At 26.7% G+C, this 17,407-nt stretch overlaps 2 protein-coding genes across 7 annotated transcripts in view; one reads left to right on the forward strand and one right to left on the reverse strand.

Moving 5' to 3' along the window:
- The window catches only part of LOC135923673 (uncharacterized), a 58,293-nt gene extending 43,134 nt beyond the window's left edge, over nt 1-15,159 (reverse strand). For 2 of the 4 annotated variants that reach the window (XM_065458548.1, XM_065458547.1), the window contains exons 1-2: nt 14,999-15,159; nt 2,577-4,156 (exon numbers count right to left, since the gene is read on the reverse strand). In XM_065458548.1, coding sequence (XP_065314620.1) covers nt 2,577-4,068 — 1,492 coding nt within the window. In that variant the 5' untranslated portion in view covers nt 4,069-4,156; nt 14,999-15,159. The remainder of the gene's footprint in view (nt 1-2,576; nt 4,157-14,998) is intronic. The other 2 variants (XM_065458549.1, XM_065458550.1) reach the window with 2 other exon arrangements.
- A 268-nt stretch (nt 15,160-15,427) lies between these two features.
- LOC135923675 (uncharacterized) lies at nt 15,428-17,119 on the forward strand. 3 transcript variants are annotated; one of them, XM_065458551.1, is made up of 7 exons: nt 15,438-15,605; nt 15,644-15,768; nt 15,811-15,957; nt 15,997-16,107; nt 16,147-16,191; nt 16,232-16,348; nt 16,391-17,119. In XM_065458551.1, exons 1-7 carry the CDS (start codon nt 15,542-15,544, stop codon nt 16,589-16,591), a joined length of 810 nt encoding a protein of 269 aa, XP_065314623.1. In that variant the 5' UTR covers nt 15,438-15,541; the 3' UTR covers nt 16,592-17,119. The 3 variants fall into 3 exon arrangements, with proteins under 3 accessions (XP_065314625.1, XP_065314623.1, XP_065314624.1); XM_065458552.1 differs by having other exon boundaries at nt 15,647-15,768; XM_065458553.1 differs by lacking the exon at nt 16,147-16,191 and having other exon boundaries at nt 15,428-15,605.
- Nucleotides 17,120-17,407: the final 288 nt, after the last annotated feature.

Consider the following 17,407-nt stretch of genomic DNA (forward strand, 5'->3'; position numbering starts at 1 on the left):
CATCGCAAATGGATATTCAAATCGATGTAAGTTAGTCAGACAATTATGATATTAATGAAATGGAATGGAAGAAAATGTTCTTGATAACAATACAAATTTTCCATTTCCAAAATTTAAAAATATTTTCAAATTAATGTTAAAAAAAGGTGGCTACAAATTTGACTGTTCAAACAGTAAAAAAAATATATCCTCAAATAAATCTAATAGCTATAACCTCAAAAACACCTAAAAGTAATAGTCATTTTTAAATTCTAATAGTATTTTTATTTTGTAAGAATGTTCATGCCAACAGTTTTAAAGAGATAGAAAAACATCTTAAAAATTTTGGCATAGGGGAGAAAAGACCAATTCAATTCAAGCTAAATTGATTAATAATTTGCACATGCAAACTGGCTGATAAAGTTATTGTCGATTTTATAATTGATACAGTTCAGCCAATGTCATTGGTTGATAATCCATCATTTACCATTATGATAAAAACTTTATTTCCTGGTACAATTAGTGTTGAGAGATTATTTATTAAGGTGAAACTTATACTTTCTGATCGTCGCTCTAGACTTGGGGATGATAGTATAGAAATGATTTTATTACTAAAATTCAAAAAAAATAAATAAAAAATGAATATTACCATTAGAGTCTTTTAACATAGATTTTTTTTATAATATTAACTAACTAAATTTAAATATTTAAAAATGATGCTTTTATGTATTATATACTATACAATTACAATATAAGCAAAAAATAAAACAAATTTATTTCTAAAATTTTTTTAAAAAAAGTAGCTTAAAAGTAGCCAAAACTACTTTTGCTAATAGCGCGCTAATTTTTTTGACAAATAGCGATAGCGGTAGCGCGCTACTTTTAAAAGTAGGGTTTAACAACTTTGCCAAAATCTAGATGTTAAAAAAAGATCGATCTTTTATGCTACTTTTTTGACAAATAGCGATAGCGGTAGCTCGCTATTTTTAAAAGTATGATTTAACAACTTTGCCAAAATCTAGATGTCAAAATTAAAAGATCGATTTTTTTATATCTAACTTTGATAGTGCATTGCAACTTTTCATATACTTAATATTAGTATTCAAAGAAAACTAGTTTTCCTAAACGATATTTGCACATCCTACATATTTTTGATTATCAATATATATTCAATAATTTCCTGACGAGATCTCCTGAAGCATTAACTTTTTGCTTACAAAGAAATATTATACTAAGGTTAAGAAAAATATGTTGTATGATATTTTTCAATCTAAATCTGTAACTTCTCTAAATGAAATATTAGTATTTGGTTTAAATAGCAATTTAAATCAAAAAAATCACAAATTTTGCCAACCCTACCTCTTTTACAGCAAGATTTAATATATCACTTAATAATTTCTATTTCTTTTGTCATATATCACAAGCTTAGTTGAATTCATCATTCGTGAGATGTGATCCTTGATATTTGGTATCTAATAAGTATACAGCATTTCAAACATTTATATTTATTTTTTTTGGATGGAGAAATTATTGATCTTGGCACTTGAATAATATGTTCTAAAGATAACATTTTATTTTTTACTTTGGACAAAATGCACCTTCCCCTTGAATTCTCAAAAAAATGACATAGCTAGCGGTTTAGATATTTTTAAAAACTTTAAATTTTTTATCCAAAATTGTTTTTCGTCAGTTATAATTTTTATTTGTTGCATACATTTTATTGACCTACCTTGTTGAACTAATGGTACGTAAAGTAGACGATATGGCATGTTAATTTCTGTAGCGGAAAAATAGAACTTGGTATATGTTCATTTTTTATGTGAATTAAATAACTTTATTCTTTCAAGATTATGAAAAATAATCATAATGTATGTGTGTGGCACATCCATAAAATTGAATATATGGGTAAAAGATGATTTAGATTTTAAAATTCTGAAAGCAGTTTTCATATTAGCCGCATTATCCGCAACTAAAGGATATATTTTTGTAAGATTTAATTCTTCAATTATATTTTTAAATTGCTGGAAATATAATTCTGCCATATGGTAATTTTCCTGGATATTTAAAAACCTATAAAATGCGAAGACCGGTATTATTACCATAAAATTTATAATACTTTCATTACGAATATCCCCCCCCCCATCTGAAACAATAAATAAATGGGAAGATTAATGTATAATATCCGCACCTTCACTTCTATATTTTCAAAAAATTTATCTAGGAAAGGTCTAGTCAACTGTTTTTGGGCAAGTTATAAATAGGGCAATTTCTTTAAATAAACCTTTTATATAAAAATTTTAGGTGATTTATTTGATAAACAGGTTCATTAAAATAGTAATAATTATGATATAATTAAAAATATTAAAAATAGCATTTCAGAGTATTTGATTATAATTGACCGGTCAAATATACTTTCGGTGAATGGATCGGATTGATCCTGGCTTACAATGTGAGGTAGGTGAGTAATAAATCTTATTATGGGTATTTTAAATGTATTTTTTTAAAGATATTAATTTTTAAATCATGAGAAATTAATTACACGCACGGTAGATAAATATTAAACTATATCAGAATAATAATATACTTAAAAATATTACTTAGTTCATTCATGGTTGTTAAAGAATCTCCATGTGAAATCTGAGGAAAGGTTTGACTAGCCCGTATTAAACTGGTGTCAAATAACTTGTCTTTTTGAAATGATGTGGACAAAGAATAGGATTTATCCATACTTTTTGGACTAACAGTACAAGATTTATTATAAGTATATGGCACATTTTCGATGACCTGAGAGTTCGAATGATTGACCGGAATAAGCTTAGGATATATAATTTCTTGCGGTTGAGGTTTCGTAACAGGGTAAATAGTTTGGATTTGTCTCGTGTTGCAATTTGACGAATAGGGATAGGGATATCCAAGTGAGGTGCCATGATTTATGCTACGTGAATTAGTGTATGCCGAAGTAATTTGATGTTTAATATCCCTTGCGTTGTTATTAAAATGGCATTGGCCGGGTGAGTAATTATCAAAATAAGCTGGATAATCATTGTTAAAATTTTTGTGAGATATTTGCAAAGTCGGTAGATGATAATCAAGGTGAGAATTTTTATAATCGTTATTTATGATGGGATGCGTGACTTTGTTGTAATAATTATAATAAGGGGATATAATTACCGAGTCATTATAACCATTAAAATAATCATAATTCGGGGATGCGTAATTTCGAATCGCCACAGAAGTATGATTATTGGTATCAATTCCAGGCAGATCCCATACATTATTCGTGTTTTCTTTTGACATCATATATGATTGGGTGTAGGCTGAATTCTGGTAGCTAAGATGTGGAAGATCAAGATTTTGATTACAAGTTTCTGTGATTAATTCATGTTTAAAATTGCTCATCGTTTCTGGATAAAAATATTTTATATTGTTAACGAAGTGGTGTTTAGAGTTTACATCTTGGGATTCATGTTTAACTGGGTAAATGTTGTTAGTAAACAAAGAATTTATCATAAAATTATGCGAAGGTGCTGGATTTTTGGAATAGTTGTTAAATTGGCTCAGGTACGAGTTAGTGTGGATAAATTCTTTTGCCCTTAAATTAGCATCTAAAAATGGGGGTTGATAAGGAGGAGATTTTAGTTTACGGTTAATGAGAAGAGAGTCGTGTTTAGAGGTAAGAGAAATTGTTTCCTTGCATTTTTTTTTCAGAAGTATAGCATCATTATGCAATTGTCTCTTTTTCCCTTTATTGGTTGGTTTTTTCAAAGGATCGCACTCTAATAATTTTTTTATCATCGGGAATTCATTGTTATTTGGAAGATGACAATTCATAGAATCGTATCGAATATTATTTGGATAAGATGCTGGATATGAGTTGTCAATTGATAATGGATTCTTTAGTCGTTCAAAATTGTTGAAAGGGTAAAATGAATAGTTTAGATTATGCATGGTATCGGTTAAATAAGTCATGGGCGCACCTGAAAATGGAAAATGTAAATCATTTTTGTGAACTTGGGATAAAATCGACAAAGGGGGCATACTAAGGTTATTATTTGATAATGTTTTTTCTGTTTGGGCAGATGATATCATAAGTTATGGCAATTAATTCATAATCAAAGCATGTAGAAAATCGTATTCAAATAATCAAGGCACCATTTTCTATGAAATCTAATAATAACTTTTCATAAAATGAAAGGGTATAATTTATTGATTTTTAAAATCGCATAAAGTAACATTAAATGAAAGAGTCAAATAACCTTACATCTTAGTTTTAAGTAAAATCAAATTTTTTTGCAAGATCTCCTAAATTTTAGCATGGACAATTATTTAGTTAAATTAAAAATAAAGTTTAGAAAATAGAAATATCAAATTTTTTAAAAAAAATCCTCGTTTCTATGGAGGGGGAAAGAAGTGTTAGTAAGCATACCCAGATCAAAAATATTTCAATAGCACTCCTAATTCCCTATATTATGTGTAAAAGCTTTGATAACCGCAGTCATAAATTTGATAACGTTCTAAATTTTAATTTGGTATAAAAACAATATACGGTAAAATATATAATTTATTTTTAAAAAAAAACAAATTATATTTAATGATTCTGAATAAATTTATAGGAAAAATTCCGAGATGTATTCTTAGGTCCAAGTAAATAAAATTGAATTTGATTATTATAGAATTAAAACGAATCATAGAAGCTTAGGTAATATTTGTTTAGCTAAAATTTTGATTCTACCGATTTTTAAATATCAGATAAATCAAAGTTTTTAACAACACTAATTTTGACTAAATAAAATGTCACTCCCATACAAACATAATGCATTTAAGCTCAGGGTTTTTTCAAGAAAAATGGTAATATAAATTCTATATAGCTATTGCCAAATTAATACAAATATAGCTAAATTAGTGATCTACATATCAGACCCGACATGAATGAAATTTATTTTCTATAGCCCACTAAATTTTTCAAAAAAATATTACTTTTGGCGTGGCCCTGATTTATTAATATTAGTTAAGTTATCATCTGCTGGCTAAAATTAGTCACTTTAAATAATTTTAAATGAGATAGGACATTAGGAGTTTCATATTTTAAAATACGATGAAAAATTGATTTTTTATATTAATGATAGTATTTTTTTTATTATAATTGCTTTAGTGCTTCAATATTTTTCGGTCTATCTTAAATCTTGATATCAATTATTAGATATTTTTTGATTTTGATTTATACTATTTACCAAAGGGATTAAAGTATTAAACTATATTTAATACTTGTTTAGCATTATTATTGACCCAAGTTTTAGAATTTGCTTTCAAAAGTTTGGCAAAATTCATGCATAATGCCTAAGACTGCGTCTTATGAGATTCATTATCAGGCAAACCCTTGGTCTGAGATTTTACTCGTATATGATTCTTCTAATATTATACATGACCCTCTTCTCAGGGCTGAGTCTTTAAAATGCCAAAAAAATCTTAACTAATGGGTGATAATGCCGATTTTTAACTCAATATTTTACCCATAAAAATATTACGCAAACCTGAGGATTTTGTTCATAGACGGCACAAAAGTCTAGACATCTATTAGCGAAATCTCGTGGATTAGATAATATTTATGTAAAATTCTGAGTTAACCGTTTTTAAAAATTGACTAAAAATTAGCCATTTAACAATACTTGCTACTTCGTCCCTATCGTAGCTACATTATCCTGCTCATTTGGGCAAGCTTCTTTGAATCTTTTCAAAAAGGTTTCGAAATCAATAAGGAAAAAACACTTATCTCTCCTTTTTATAAACTAAAACAAAACATTGCTATCCACAATAATTCTGTCCAATTATTTAATGTCTAAAGATTCTTGGCCCGAATTACTTAGCATTCTCCTAATTTTTTTATACGTTTTTTTTAAATAAAAAATGATTTTAAATTATATTATTTTGATATTGAATATAATGATATATTTTTGTCTTTTGTTTTATTGCCTCTAACTAAAGCGACCAAAACATCATGAAATTTTCCCTTGAAACGAGTAATAAGAAGTTACTCTTATAGCTTTTTCCAAGTTCCATATTTTTGATACACACTTCTTATTTTGCCTAGATCCATTTCAGAACGTGCGTTAAAACTGATTAATTCATCTTCAAAATTTCAGGATGTTTTGGTCGCTTTAGTTAGAGGCAATAAAACAAAACAAAATATCAATGCATAAAACGAATTTTAAATTTAATATTATAATGTTATTGTAAAATACTAAATTTAGGTAATATAATATTTATTCATCACCATTATATTGCATCCAAATAAATTTTTTCAATTTTTTGACTATTTCTGTTTAAACCATTATTATCTAATAAAAATATAAGAATTTCGACAGTTTATTATTTACTATGTAATATTAGCCAAGTTGAAAGTTTAAAAATTATAATTAAACTTGTCGTGTATTACTCGTTTTAAATAAATTAAATAAAAAATATTGGGTATCATTTTTTTTAAATCCAATTATAAGAAATCATTTTCTATTTAAAAAAAATATATATTAAAAATTTACATTAAAATAACACATATTTTATGAAAAAAACAAATATTATATTAAATTTTTTAAAAAAACATATACATAAAAGGGAGAATGCTAATTGAATAATTCAGGACAAGAATTTTTAAACATTAAATAATTGGAACGAATTATTGTGATAGCAATGTTTTGTTTTATTTTATAAAAAGGATATGTGTTTTATTCATTATGGATTTCGGCTTTCCCAAATGAGTAATGATGTAGCTATGATGGAAATGAAGTGGTTATCACCCATCAGATAAGAATATTTATGGAATTTTAATGACTCAGCCCTGAGAAGAGAGCCGTGTATATTGTTAGAAGGGGCAATGGGGTCTATGGAAGTAAAATCCCAGACCAAGAGTTTGCCTGATACAAATGAGACTATAGTTTAGTCGTCAGGGCGTTTTTTTATCTATGTTGAGCGTGGGTTCAAGAATGCACGGGAGATTTGCCTTACTGAGTTAGCAATGAGTGAATTTATTTTGTTGTGTCGATAAATTTTTGATATGAATTTATAATGGAGTATGGCATCTAATACAGTCTGCGACCTGATTAATTTGTTGTAAGTTTATTGGTTTAAAAATTGCATGCCCAGGCTCAAACTAATTGCATATTGAAAAGAGTCGTAATCTGTTAGTTGATTGAAAAGAGTCGTAATCGGTTAGTTGATTATTTAAGATAATGGGGTAGGAATCAAGCCATTAATAGCCGGAGTTGTTGAAATTAAGGTCCTGATGAGGGATTTGAATTGGTGATCATCGCTCAAGTTGAGGTAAGCGAAAGAACGAGATACCATACCAATCCTAAATTCCAGTCTTTTAGCTTTGATGAATCTGGTTCAAAATATGATGAGATCTTAACTATTTTACTTCTATATCTATTAAATAAATCGAAAAAAAACAAATACTCTATGAAGATTGTAAAATCATAAGGTTCAAAAAATTTTATATCGGGAAAAAATAAACCTTAATGTATTTGATTTTTCGATTGTAATTTAAAATTCGATATTTAAGACTCAGGCTAAGGCGTGCAATATAGTTTTTATTGATTTCTGTTAATTGACTAAATCTGGTTAATGAATTAGAAGTAATAATCAGTAATTACATTTTGGTACACTCAAATATTCAATGCTTAAGGCGCGTACACAAGAACTAACTATGGGGGGGGGGGGGATAATTCTTATTTTTTACAGAAATATTCTAGGAGTTATTTAAGAATATGTTTCAGAAATTTATTAGGGCTATAAAATATTGTCAATTTCTAATGCACAAATTCAAATATAAATGAATGGTAAAATATTAAATGTATATAATTAGCGTATAAATCATTCTAAAATAAATGTCTCAAAAAAGAACTTTGTAAAAAAAAATATAAATTTTTTAAGTATTAAAAATTTGATATATAAAATTAATAAAAAAAACGTTGGAAATATAGATTGATGAACAAAAATATTCTTAAGAATTATTGCATTAAACTTACAAAGTATTTACGAAAAAAAATATGGTATATTAAAAAATGTGGGAAAATATATAATTAAGAAGCATATTTTAAATTTATAATGTGAAATTCAATCTTCTTTGGGAATGAGCTAATATTTCAATGATTTCATCAGTGCTTGGTGTCAAACTCCCTACACATATTAAAAAGGGCTAAAACCCATTCAATCTATTTTCATAGGTAATCCTTCTCAGTAGTGTTGCTGAACGGTTCGATTTAAGCCGATTTTTGAAACGTTTATTCATAAAATATAACTCAAGCTGAGGATTTTACTCATAGATGGCACAAAGGTTTGGACATCTAATAGCGAAATCTCAAGACTTAGGCAATATTTTTCTAGTGAAAATGTTGAGTTAGCCATTTTTAAAAATAAGACGTTTAACAACACTACTCCTCTAAGTTTTTAATCTTGTTAAAAAGAGTAATCGGTAGAGTTGGCAAAATATATAATAATTTTTACATATTAGGATATGTGTTTGAAATTATATTTAACTATTTATACCATAATTTCCATTCAGCTAGTAAAATATCATGGGATACTTTAACCATATTTGTTAAAGTAGCTCGCTACCTTTTTTCCAATTATTTATTTTTTTAGCGTGCTCCTTTTTTGAAATCAATTTGTAATATATATTTTTAATTTATATTATAAACCTAAATCATATGGTGTAAATTATTTAAAATGTCATCGCAAATGGATATCCTAATCGATGTAAGTGAGTCAGACAATTATGATATTAATGAAATGGAAGGTACCCTGGAAGAGAATGTTCTTGAAAACAATAATACAAATTTCCCATTTCCAAAATTTGAAAATTTCAAATTAATGTAAAAACAAAAGGTGGCTACAAATTTATTTGTTCAGACTGTAAAAAAATATATCCTCAAATAAATATAGTAGCTATAACCTCAAAAACACCTAAAGGTAATTATCATTTTTATTTTTCTAATAGTATTTTTATTTTGAGAGTTTTAAAGAGATAGAAAAACATCTTAATAATTGTGGAGACTACATTCAAAAAGACCAATTAAATTCAAGCTAAATTGATTAATAATATTGCACATGCCAATATTTTTCAGAAAACTGGCTAATAAAGTTATTGACGATTTTATAATTGATAAAGTTCAGCCAATGTCATTGGTTAACAATCCATCATTTACGATGATTAAAACTATTCCCTGGTACAACATTTTTTAGTCGCCAGACATTAATGATTGAAATAGAAACAAAGATGCCCTAGTTACAATCAAAAACGACTTCCATTAATAATTTTTTTGAAATATAGGATACTAATAAAATAAAAAATCCCCTAGAGACGTTTTTTATCTAATACAAATTGTTAATTTTTCTTATATTAAAAATATGTATATAAACTGCCTTGTCCTCAAGTGGTAGTGTTAAAAGATTATTTAGTAAGGCGAAATTTATACTTTCTGATCGTCGCTCTAGACTTTGGGGTGATAGTAGTATAGAAATGATTTTATTATTAAAATGCAAAAAAATGAATATTATCATAAATAGTTATTTTTATTACATAAATTATAGTCTTTTTACATAATTTATTTTATAATCAAAACTAACTATATTTAAATATTTATGATGCTTTTATGTATTATATACTATGCAATTACATTATAAGCAAAAAATGAAACAAATTTATTTCTAAATTTTTCATAAAAAGTAGCCTAAAAAGTAGCCAAAGCTACTTTTAAAAAATAGTAGCTAATCTGCCAAATATTTAATTTTTATCTATATCAAGATTTGAAATAGATTCGGAAGGATTTTGCTGTAATAATATTTGCAGATTTGTAAGTGGTGACTTATAAAGAACTTTTCATTCATTTGAATTATAAAAGTATTCAAGATTTATTCTATAGTATTCTTCTACTTACCCTATATTAATATTGGAACGATGGGTTTGCCTTGCTGCGTGTAGAGGTAGACAAATATTATATTCAGATAGCTCTGAGCAGTAACTCACCAATGACATATAATCAATGAAATTGGTCATTTATATTTGCCCTAATTCCCTTAAGTTCTAATATAATGCTTTAAACTATTTTCATTGTCTTAATTAGATCGATGCCATTTTTTTGAAATGGGAAATTTTTAAGATAAAATTAACGCCAAGGAATATTTGAAATCGATATTATTTCATAAAATACATTAGTAACGTATTAACTTCTACTGTGAATGTGATAAATGAAAATTGGGATACACATGAGATAAAAGGTATGAATGATTATCATAAAATACAGAGGCTTGCAGAGGTACCATTTACACGGCCTAGATTTTAATAAAATATCAGCCTGGCTCGGATTTTAAAATTTTATTCAGCCAGGTCCCAGTTTTATATTTACAGGTCCGACCCGGATTTTTTTAAAATATATTATATTTATTTTCGATTTTTATAGATAATAATGATGCTTTAAAATATTCGGCCCGGCCAGGGTATTTATTTTAGGCCCGGGGTATATTTAAAAAATTGAAATACGGCCCGGCTCGTGAGGGTCTGCAGTTTTCTGATAAAATATAAATTAATAATCAAGTTTAGAAAAAAAATTATGCAAAGAACCATATGTAATGCATGCTTGATACTTGCTAATTTATCAATCAGTTTTTCCGGTGAATAAATAAAAAACAGTTATTTAGGCTGAATCTCAAATTTTAAAATAGGATTGAAAAATCAATGTTTAAACAAGGTGATGTATTTGACCGATCAAATACGATTAGGCCAATTGACCGATATTTAATCGGTCAAATATAATCAAATTCAGATAAATATTTTTTAAAACAATATTTATTTTATATATGATAGTAAAATAAAAATATTTCGTTCTACGTGGCATTGTTCTGATTCATATTTAATATTATCATTTTCTTTAATATTTTTTAATCAATTTTCCTGTTGTATAGATCTTCGATCAATTACTGTTTTAGTAAGAATATTAACCGAAATTGACCGATTTCTTTCTGAAGAATAAGTAGAACTAGTAATTGTTATCAAAATGCTGCTTCTATTAATGGGAATGGTGAGCAAAGCCATGCCACTAACTTGAGGCCAGAATCTGGTTGTTTCTTATGGAAATTACTACCAACATAATTTGCTATTAAACATGCTGTTACTTCTGAAATTTATGCATTCATTTAAAATATTTTGATCATCACCGTTTTGTAAAAGGCCTAATTCGTTTATTATATCACATACTTCATTAAATTCACTACTATGTTCCTCTTAATATTTGGGACCCAATAAATAAGCAATATTGTGATCAAATGTATTTTATACCGTTTTTTTCTAACATATTTATAATTTCTTTCTTCTTCAGATTTTATAGAGTATTTGACCGTATTTGACCAGGTCAAATACTCCGCCGGTCACTTGACTGGCATGCCCTGGTATAAATACATTAAGGTTTCTTATTCCCCGATTCAAAATATTTTTGAATCTTATGATTCTATGATCTTTATAAGAATTGTATGTTCATTTCAGTTAATTTAATAAAGATAGAAGAAAAATAGTTCAAATCTCATTAAATTTCGAGTTATATTTTCTAAAATTTGATATGAAGCTAATAATAAGACGCAGTCCTAAGCATGAAGTTTGCCAAACTTTTAAAAGCACCAACTCCAAAGCTCAGGATAATATGTAATGCTCAAAGAGTATATATATTTTAGTTTAATCTTCAACCGCTTGGTAAACAGTATTATTAGCAAAATACGAAAATTACTAAAATTGATATAAGATTCACGATAGAAGGAAGATTCTAGAAGTACAAAAGCAATTATAATAAAAAAATTAAATAAACAAATCTAAAAAAAATTTACTACCATCATAAATTTTTTTTTATCATCTTTCATATGAGACTCATTGTGGCTGTAGCTTTGACATTTTTATATTTAATAGGGGCATAAAAAATTAGTCAAATAGACTTGTGGCATCTTTGGAAGATAGGTTCGTTTAGAGGTCTGCATTGGGCAGGTATTTAGCCAGCCCGCACACCCGATCATCTAAGTGGGTAGCGAGAGGGTTAAAAAATATGATTCTGAAATTTTAACATTTTTAATACCAAATTATCAATAACTGAGGATGTTGTCAGAAAAAATTAATTAGGTAAAAAATATATCGAAAACATGAAATCTGATTTTACAGGTTTCCCTAGAAAGCAAAGAGAATTCAATTAAAGATTATTAAATTTTAAATGAAATGTTTAAAATAGATAGCATTCACGTCAAAATTAAACAACAGATGAGAAGATGTGGCTGTTACAGAGGCGAGTGTTACCTAGCAACAAAATATTTAAGTACGAGTTTTTGTATATTTAGCAAGATTTTAGGCTATTTAGTTTACTTTAAGTTTACAATTTATAAACAATTAATTTTTAAATTACCTTTTTTTATTTATTATCAATGCTTTCACTTTTTATTTATATATCTAACTTGAGTAGAGGATATACTTCAACCGGATATCCTACTTTGATGGAAACGACAAGAAAAAGATTTATAAAGCTATCAAGATTAGCTAGAACTATTGCCAATTCCAGTAAAGAGGAATTAGCATTGCTGGAAGGTTTTTTGTATCAATAAATATTAATTTTATGTTATAACATAAATCAGAGACCTGCAGGCCCGGCCGGGCAGTAGGGCCGAGCCGTATTTTAAATTTTTTAAATATACCCGGGCCGGGCCTGAAAATTTTTTTTTTAAATACCCGGGCCGGGCCGTATTTTTTTAAAAAATTTATACAACATGAATTATTATATTCGTCAATTAGATATGGTTATAATGATTATATATAGTTACGATTAATATAATGTTTGGTGAAAGTTAACACCAGCTAACACTCATAGTTATCTATTACATAATATAATTAGTTTTCCTGCCATGGAATAAATACGCAAAGGATTAAATACATTATTATATAATATATGTTATATTTCTTTTAATTAAAATATCAGTTTTATTTTTTTATAAATACAATTAATATAGTATATTCTCAAAATATTATTTACACAAATTTTTTATAGTACCAATACCAATTTGTAATATACTAAATATCTGTTTAGAATACAAAAAATAATAAAATATGTGTAGTGTTGTTAAACGGCTCGTTTTGAGCCGATTCTTTAACGGCTAACTCAGTTTTATATCCAGAGAAATATTATGCAAGCCTGAAAATTTTGCTCATAGAAGGAGCAAAGGTATAGTAACGAAATTTCGAGGCTTAGTCAATATTTTTTGGCGAAAATATTGAGTTAGCCGTTTTTAAAAATCGGCTCAGAACGAGCCGTTTAACAACATTAGCTGATATGCTTGCTTATTAAATGATAACACTCGCTAAAAATATGATAAAATACCAAATAGATGAATTTTTTGTATATAACAGGTCGAATATAATTTTAAAAAATTCCGAGCCAGGCCTAAAAAATTTTTTTTTAAAAATCCAGGCCGGACCCCCCAAATTTTTTTTTAAATATCGGGGCCGGGCCTAAAATTTTTAATCCTGGGCCGGGCCGTAAAAAATTTTTGAAAAAATGGTACCTCAGGTCCCTGACATAAATATTTTATTAGATCAAATAAATTCCTTATCCATAATTTAAGCTGAATAATTTTTATGCTTAATATAGGAATTTCCTAAATTATAAAACTCTTTAATGGAGATGTAGTGCTGAAACTAAATCATATTTTTATTAATGCTTAAAAAATGTAAAAGAATGAGCTTATTTAAATTTTATATAGGCGGCATGGGTTAAAAATTTTTTATAAATAATGGGTGGGCGGGTAAAGAATTTTAGACTAAAGAGCGAGCAGATATATTTATTTTTAAAACCATGAGCGGGTTAAACTTTTAAAAATATACGGACGAGTTTGTAGACTAAAACCCGCCCATTGCAGACCTCTAGATTGGTTATAGTAAAATTAAAAACGGTTGTTATCACTGATTTATTATCCTCAAGCGCGAGATTGTCTAAAAAAATAATACAATTGTAGATAAGAATTTGTGCGTCTTAAGGAAGCGTCCCGTTTTTTAAATTTTTTTAAAAATTTTCCATTATATAGAACTAGATATTTAAGGAGGGGGTTTTATCAATTTAATAGAAATAAAAGCAAATTTTTGTTATTTCAATATAAATGTAATAAGAAAACAAAAATTTTACCTAATCATATTCCATTGGGGGAGGGGAGGTACCCCAAAACCACCCTGCCTATGGCACTGGATAAGCACATGCTTATTTATATTAATTATGAATGGCCCAGTGTAGCCAATGGAGGTAGTGTTGTTAAACGGCTCATTTTGAACCGATTTTTAAAAACGGCTAACGAAAAATATTGCCAAAGCCTCGAGGTTTAGCTAATAGATGTCCAAACCTCTGTTCCTTCTACAAACATATTCAGGCTTGCGTAATATTATTCTAGATGAATATTGAGTTAGCCGTTTTAAAAAATTGGCTCAAAACGAGTTGTTTAACAACACTAAATGAAGGAGCTTTTCCTCCTCTTGTGAAATTTGAAAGTTTTATAAATTATTCACCTACACTACCCCACCCTTTTCATACATAAAAATGAATACAATTGAAAATTTTTAGGAAAGTGATTAATTTAAGGGTGTGAAACTAAAATATGTATAATCCGGCCAAGGATCTATAATATGGGGTCTGTGGAGCCAAGCTCTTTGTTGAGTGGGGTCAGCTATGCGGAAGCGTATATTGCTTATTAGTTACTAATCCTTCATTATTAGAATGTTGTAAAATTTATTTAATTGTTATTGAATTGAAACATAAAATAAGAGTAAAAGCTAAAGTCCTAACTTTTTATTGATCAATTTTTTATAATTATCAATGCGTATTAAATAAAAAGGGCAAATAAGATTTTTATTGTCGCTATTATGTTTATAAACCTTGCGTTCAGCTTCAAATAAAAAAAAAAGGTTGGTTAAGATTAAAAAAAAAAAATACAAATATATTGAAAAATATATTACCTTGTGATCAAAATATCCTGAATGAAGCTTAATAAAAATTGTGAAAATTTCCGAATTGTGATTTTATTACAATAAAAACTTTATGGTTGTTCATTCAAATTTTGTAAAAGAAATGTAAAAATTTTTATAATTTTTAAAAAACTAAAAAGACTGCAATTATTTTCATTGTTTGCTGTTTTCCTTTTGACTGATATTTATGATTTACTAAATTTATTTTTTAAATAAATACTAAACTAATAAATAAACCATTTTTTTGATAAATAAAAAAATAAATATTAAATCATTATTAATAAAAAAATAAATATTAAATCATTTAATAATAATAAATAAAATAATAATGGTTGCCAGACAACGAATGTGTTCATTTTTTTGTCCATATTTAATCAAAAATCTATTTGTTTTATAAATAAAATATAAATTAAATTAGCAGATTTTATTTAATAAATAATGAAATAGAATATAGTAAAATTAATTTCACTTTAAATTTTTTAATAATATTTTCCTTCAATGTCAAATATAAGGCAAAGTATATATTTATGAAAGATGATTAAACTTAAATTACAATCTATTTGGATATTATTGCTTATTAGTTTTTTAACTAACATTGGTATTTTATTTATATTCATTTTTATATTATCAAAATAGCAGAAGCTTCAAATCTCATAGTTATTCATAAGCCCACATTTTTAGATATAAAAATTGATGTGATTCAAAATATTAACAAGTTTATAATGAACTTATATGGAATATTTGACGATTGCAATTGTGAAGTAATATATTTTTGTCTGATATGTCAATGCTAAATATCCTAGGAACCACTTGCAGTTGAATTTAAATATCCATTTATATACCCCTGTCATATTTCACTTTCTATTTCTTATATAAATACAACCTTTCAATACAAACAAGAAATTGATCATTTGCATAATATTTTAGATTATGAAGAAAGCAATAACAAGGCAATTTTCAAATAATTTTCATATATATTTTTATTTTAGGAAATAATTGAAAAAAAATTAAAAATTTTGAAGGAAAACTTGAAAAATATTAGAAATATTAATCAATTAAATGAAAGTGACTTTGTTTTTGTTTGGAAAAATAACATAAAAGTAGTTATTTTAATATGATATATTAAAATTGGTATTTAGCATGATAATTTACCAGATTTATTAAAAAATATAATTGATATTCAAGTATTTTAAGTATATAAATGTTACATTAAATTATAAATAGAAAGATTTGAAGAATTCCTCATCCTCAGATTTTATAGAATTAGTTCTTTTATTAACATCAGATCATCATCAAAGGTCAATAAGGGAAGTTGTAGATGAAAACATTCCCCCACAGGATGTACTTTATTATAATCATCAATGCATTTATATTTATAATTAGGTGCAATTGATGAATATTAAAAAATCCCTTACACAACCAACACCACAAAAATATTCAGCAATTTTTAATATAATATTTTGGACAAGTTTAATATTGGCTTTGACTGTGTATGTTCTTGTAGTAAGTTTATGGCATGTTGATCCTGGTAAAGATAGCATCATATACCGAATAACAAATCCAAGATATAAAAAGGACCTTTAGCATATTTATTATTTAAACATATTTGATATCACTGTTATTTATATTTGATTAAAAATATACCAATTACTATTGATGATTATAAAGTTGAAACCATTTAAATGCTATGGGGAATCAATTTTTTCACTATTCTTTTTTAACTTTGATGCATATTTTTACCATTTAAGAATAATTTTTAAATTCATTATTTTCATTTGTCTTTCTTTTTTAACTTATAATTAATTAGGCTTTTGATTTACATCATTTAATAAGTCCCTCAGTTGTGTTAAACATGAATAAAAATGAAATTTATTATTCTTTTGAATCATTTTTTCTTTTTCTATCAATTTTGTTATTCTATAGGCATAGCCAGGATTTTAGGGAAGGAGCACTATTCGGTTGGGATCTTCCTTAAATTTTATTGGAGATCTTTATGTTTACCTATTGCAGCTTATGTGTATTTGTATTTCTTAAATTGTAATTTTTTTCACTTTTAAAAGAAATTATAGTTTTTATTTAAAAAAATTAACTTTTGCTTATTTTTCTTTCAAATTACTGTTTATAGTTATATATTATATTCATTTTTGGAGGAGAGGGATGTGTAGGAGAAATTATTTAGCACTAAATTATATTTATTTTATGAGAAGAAGCAAATTTCTAAATCTCCCAAACTAAGATTTGAGTTATTTTTATTAATTATTACATATATATTTATATAATGAAACAGGGTGATTAGCCTCCCCACCTATTAATTAGTTTTCATAACCATTTTTATTGATATCTAGACCAAAATTAAACTTCATTCCTTTTAAATTGATAAAACCCCCTCCTTAATTTTAT

Source organism: Gordionus sp. m RMFG-2023, chromosome 2 (assembly GCF_954871325.1).
Source record: "Gordionus sp. m RMFG-2023 chromosome 2, tfGorSpeb1-WG-v2, whole genome shotgun sequence".
NCBI classification, from domain to species: Eukaryota; Metazoa; Nematomorpha; class Gordioida; order Chordodea; family Parachordodidae; genus Gordionus; species Gordionus sp. m RMFG-2023.

Excerpts from the sequence above, each read along its gene's own strand:
- LOC135923675 (XM_065458551.1), top strand. The coding sequence starts at position 15,542 with ATGATTAAACTTAAATTACAATCTATTTGGATATTATTGCTTATTAGT. Across the intron at positions 15,769-15,810 it reads TTGACGATTGCAATTGTGAA|GAACCACTTGCAGTTGAATT; the intron begins GTAATATATTTT and ends TAAATATCCTAG. Across the intron at positions 16,349-16,390 it reads AAAACATTCCCCCACAGGAT|GTGCAATTGATGAATATTAA; the intron begins GTACTTTATTAT and ends ATTTATAATTAG.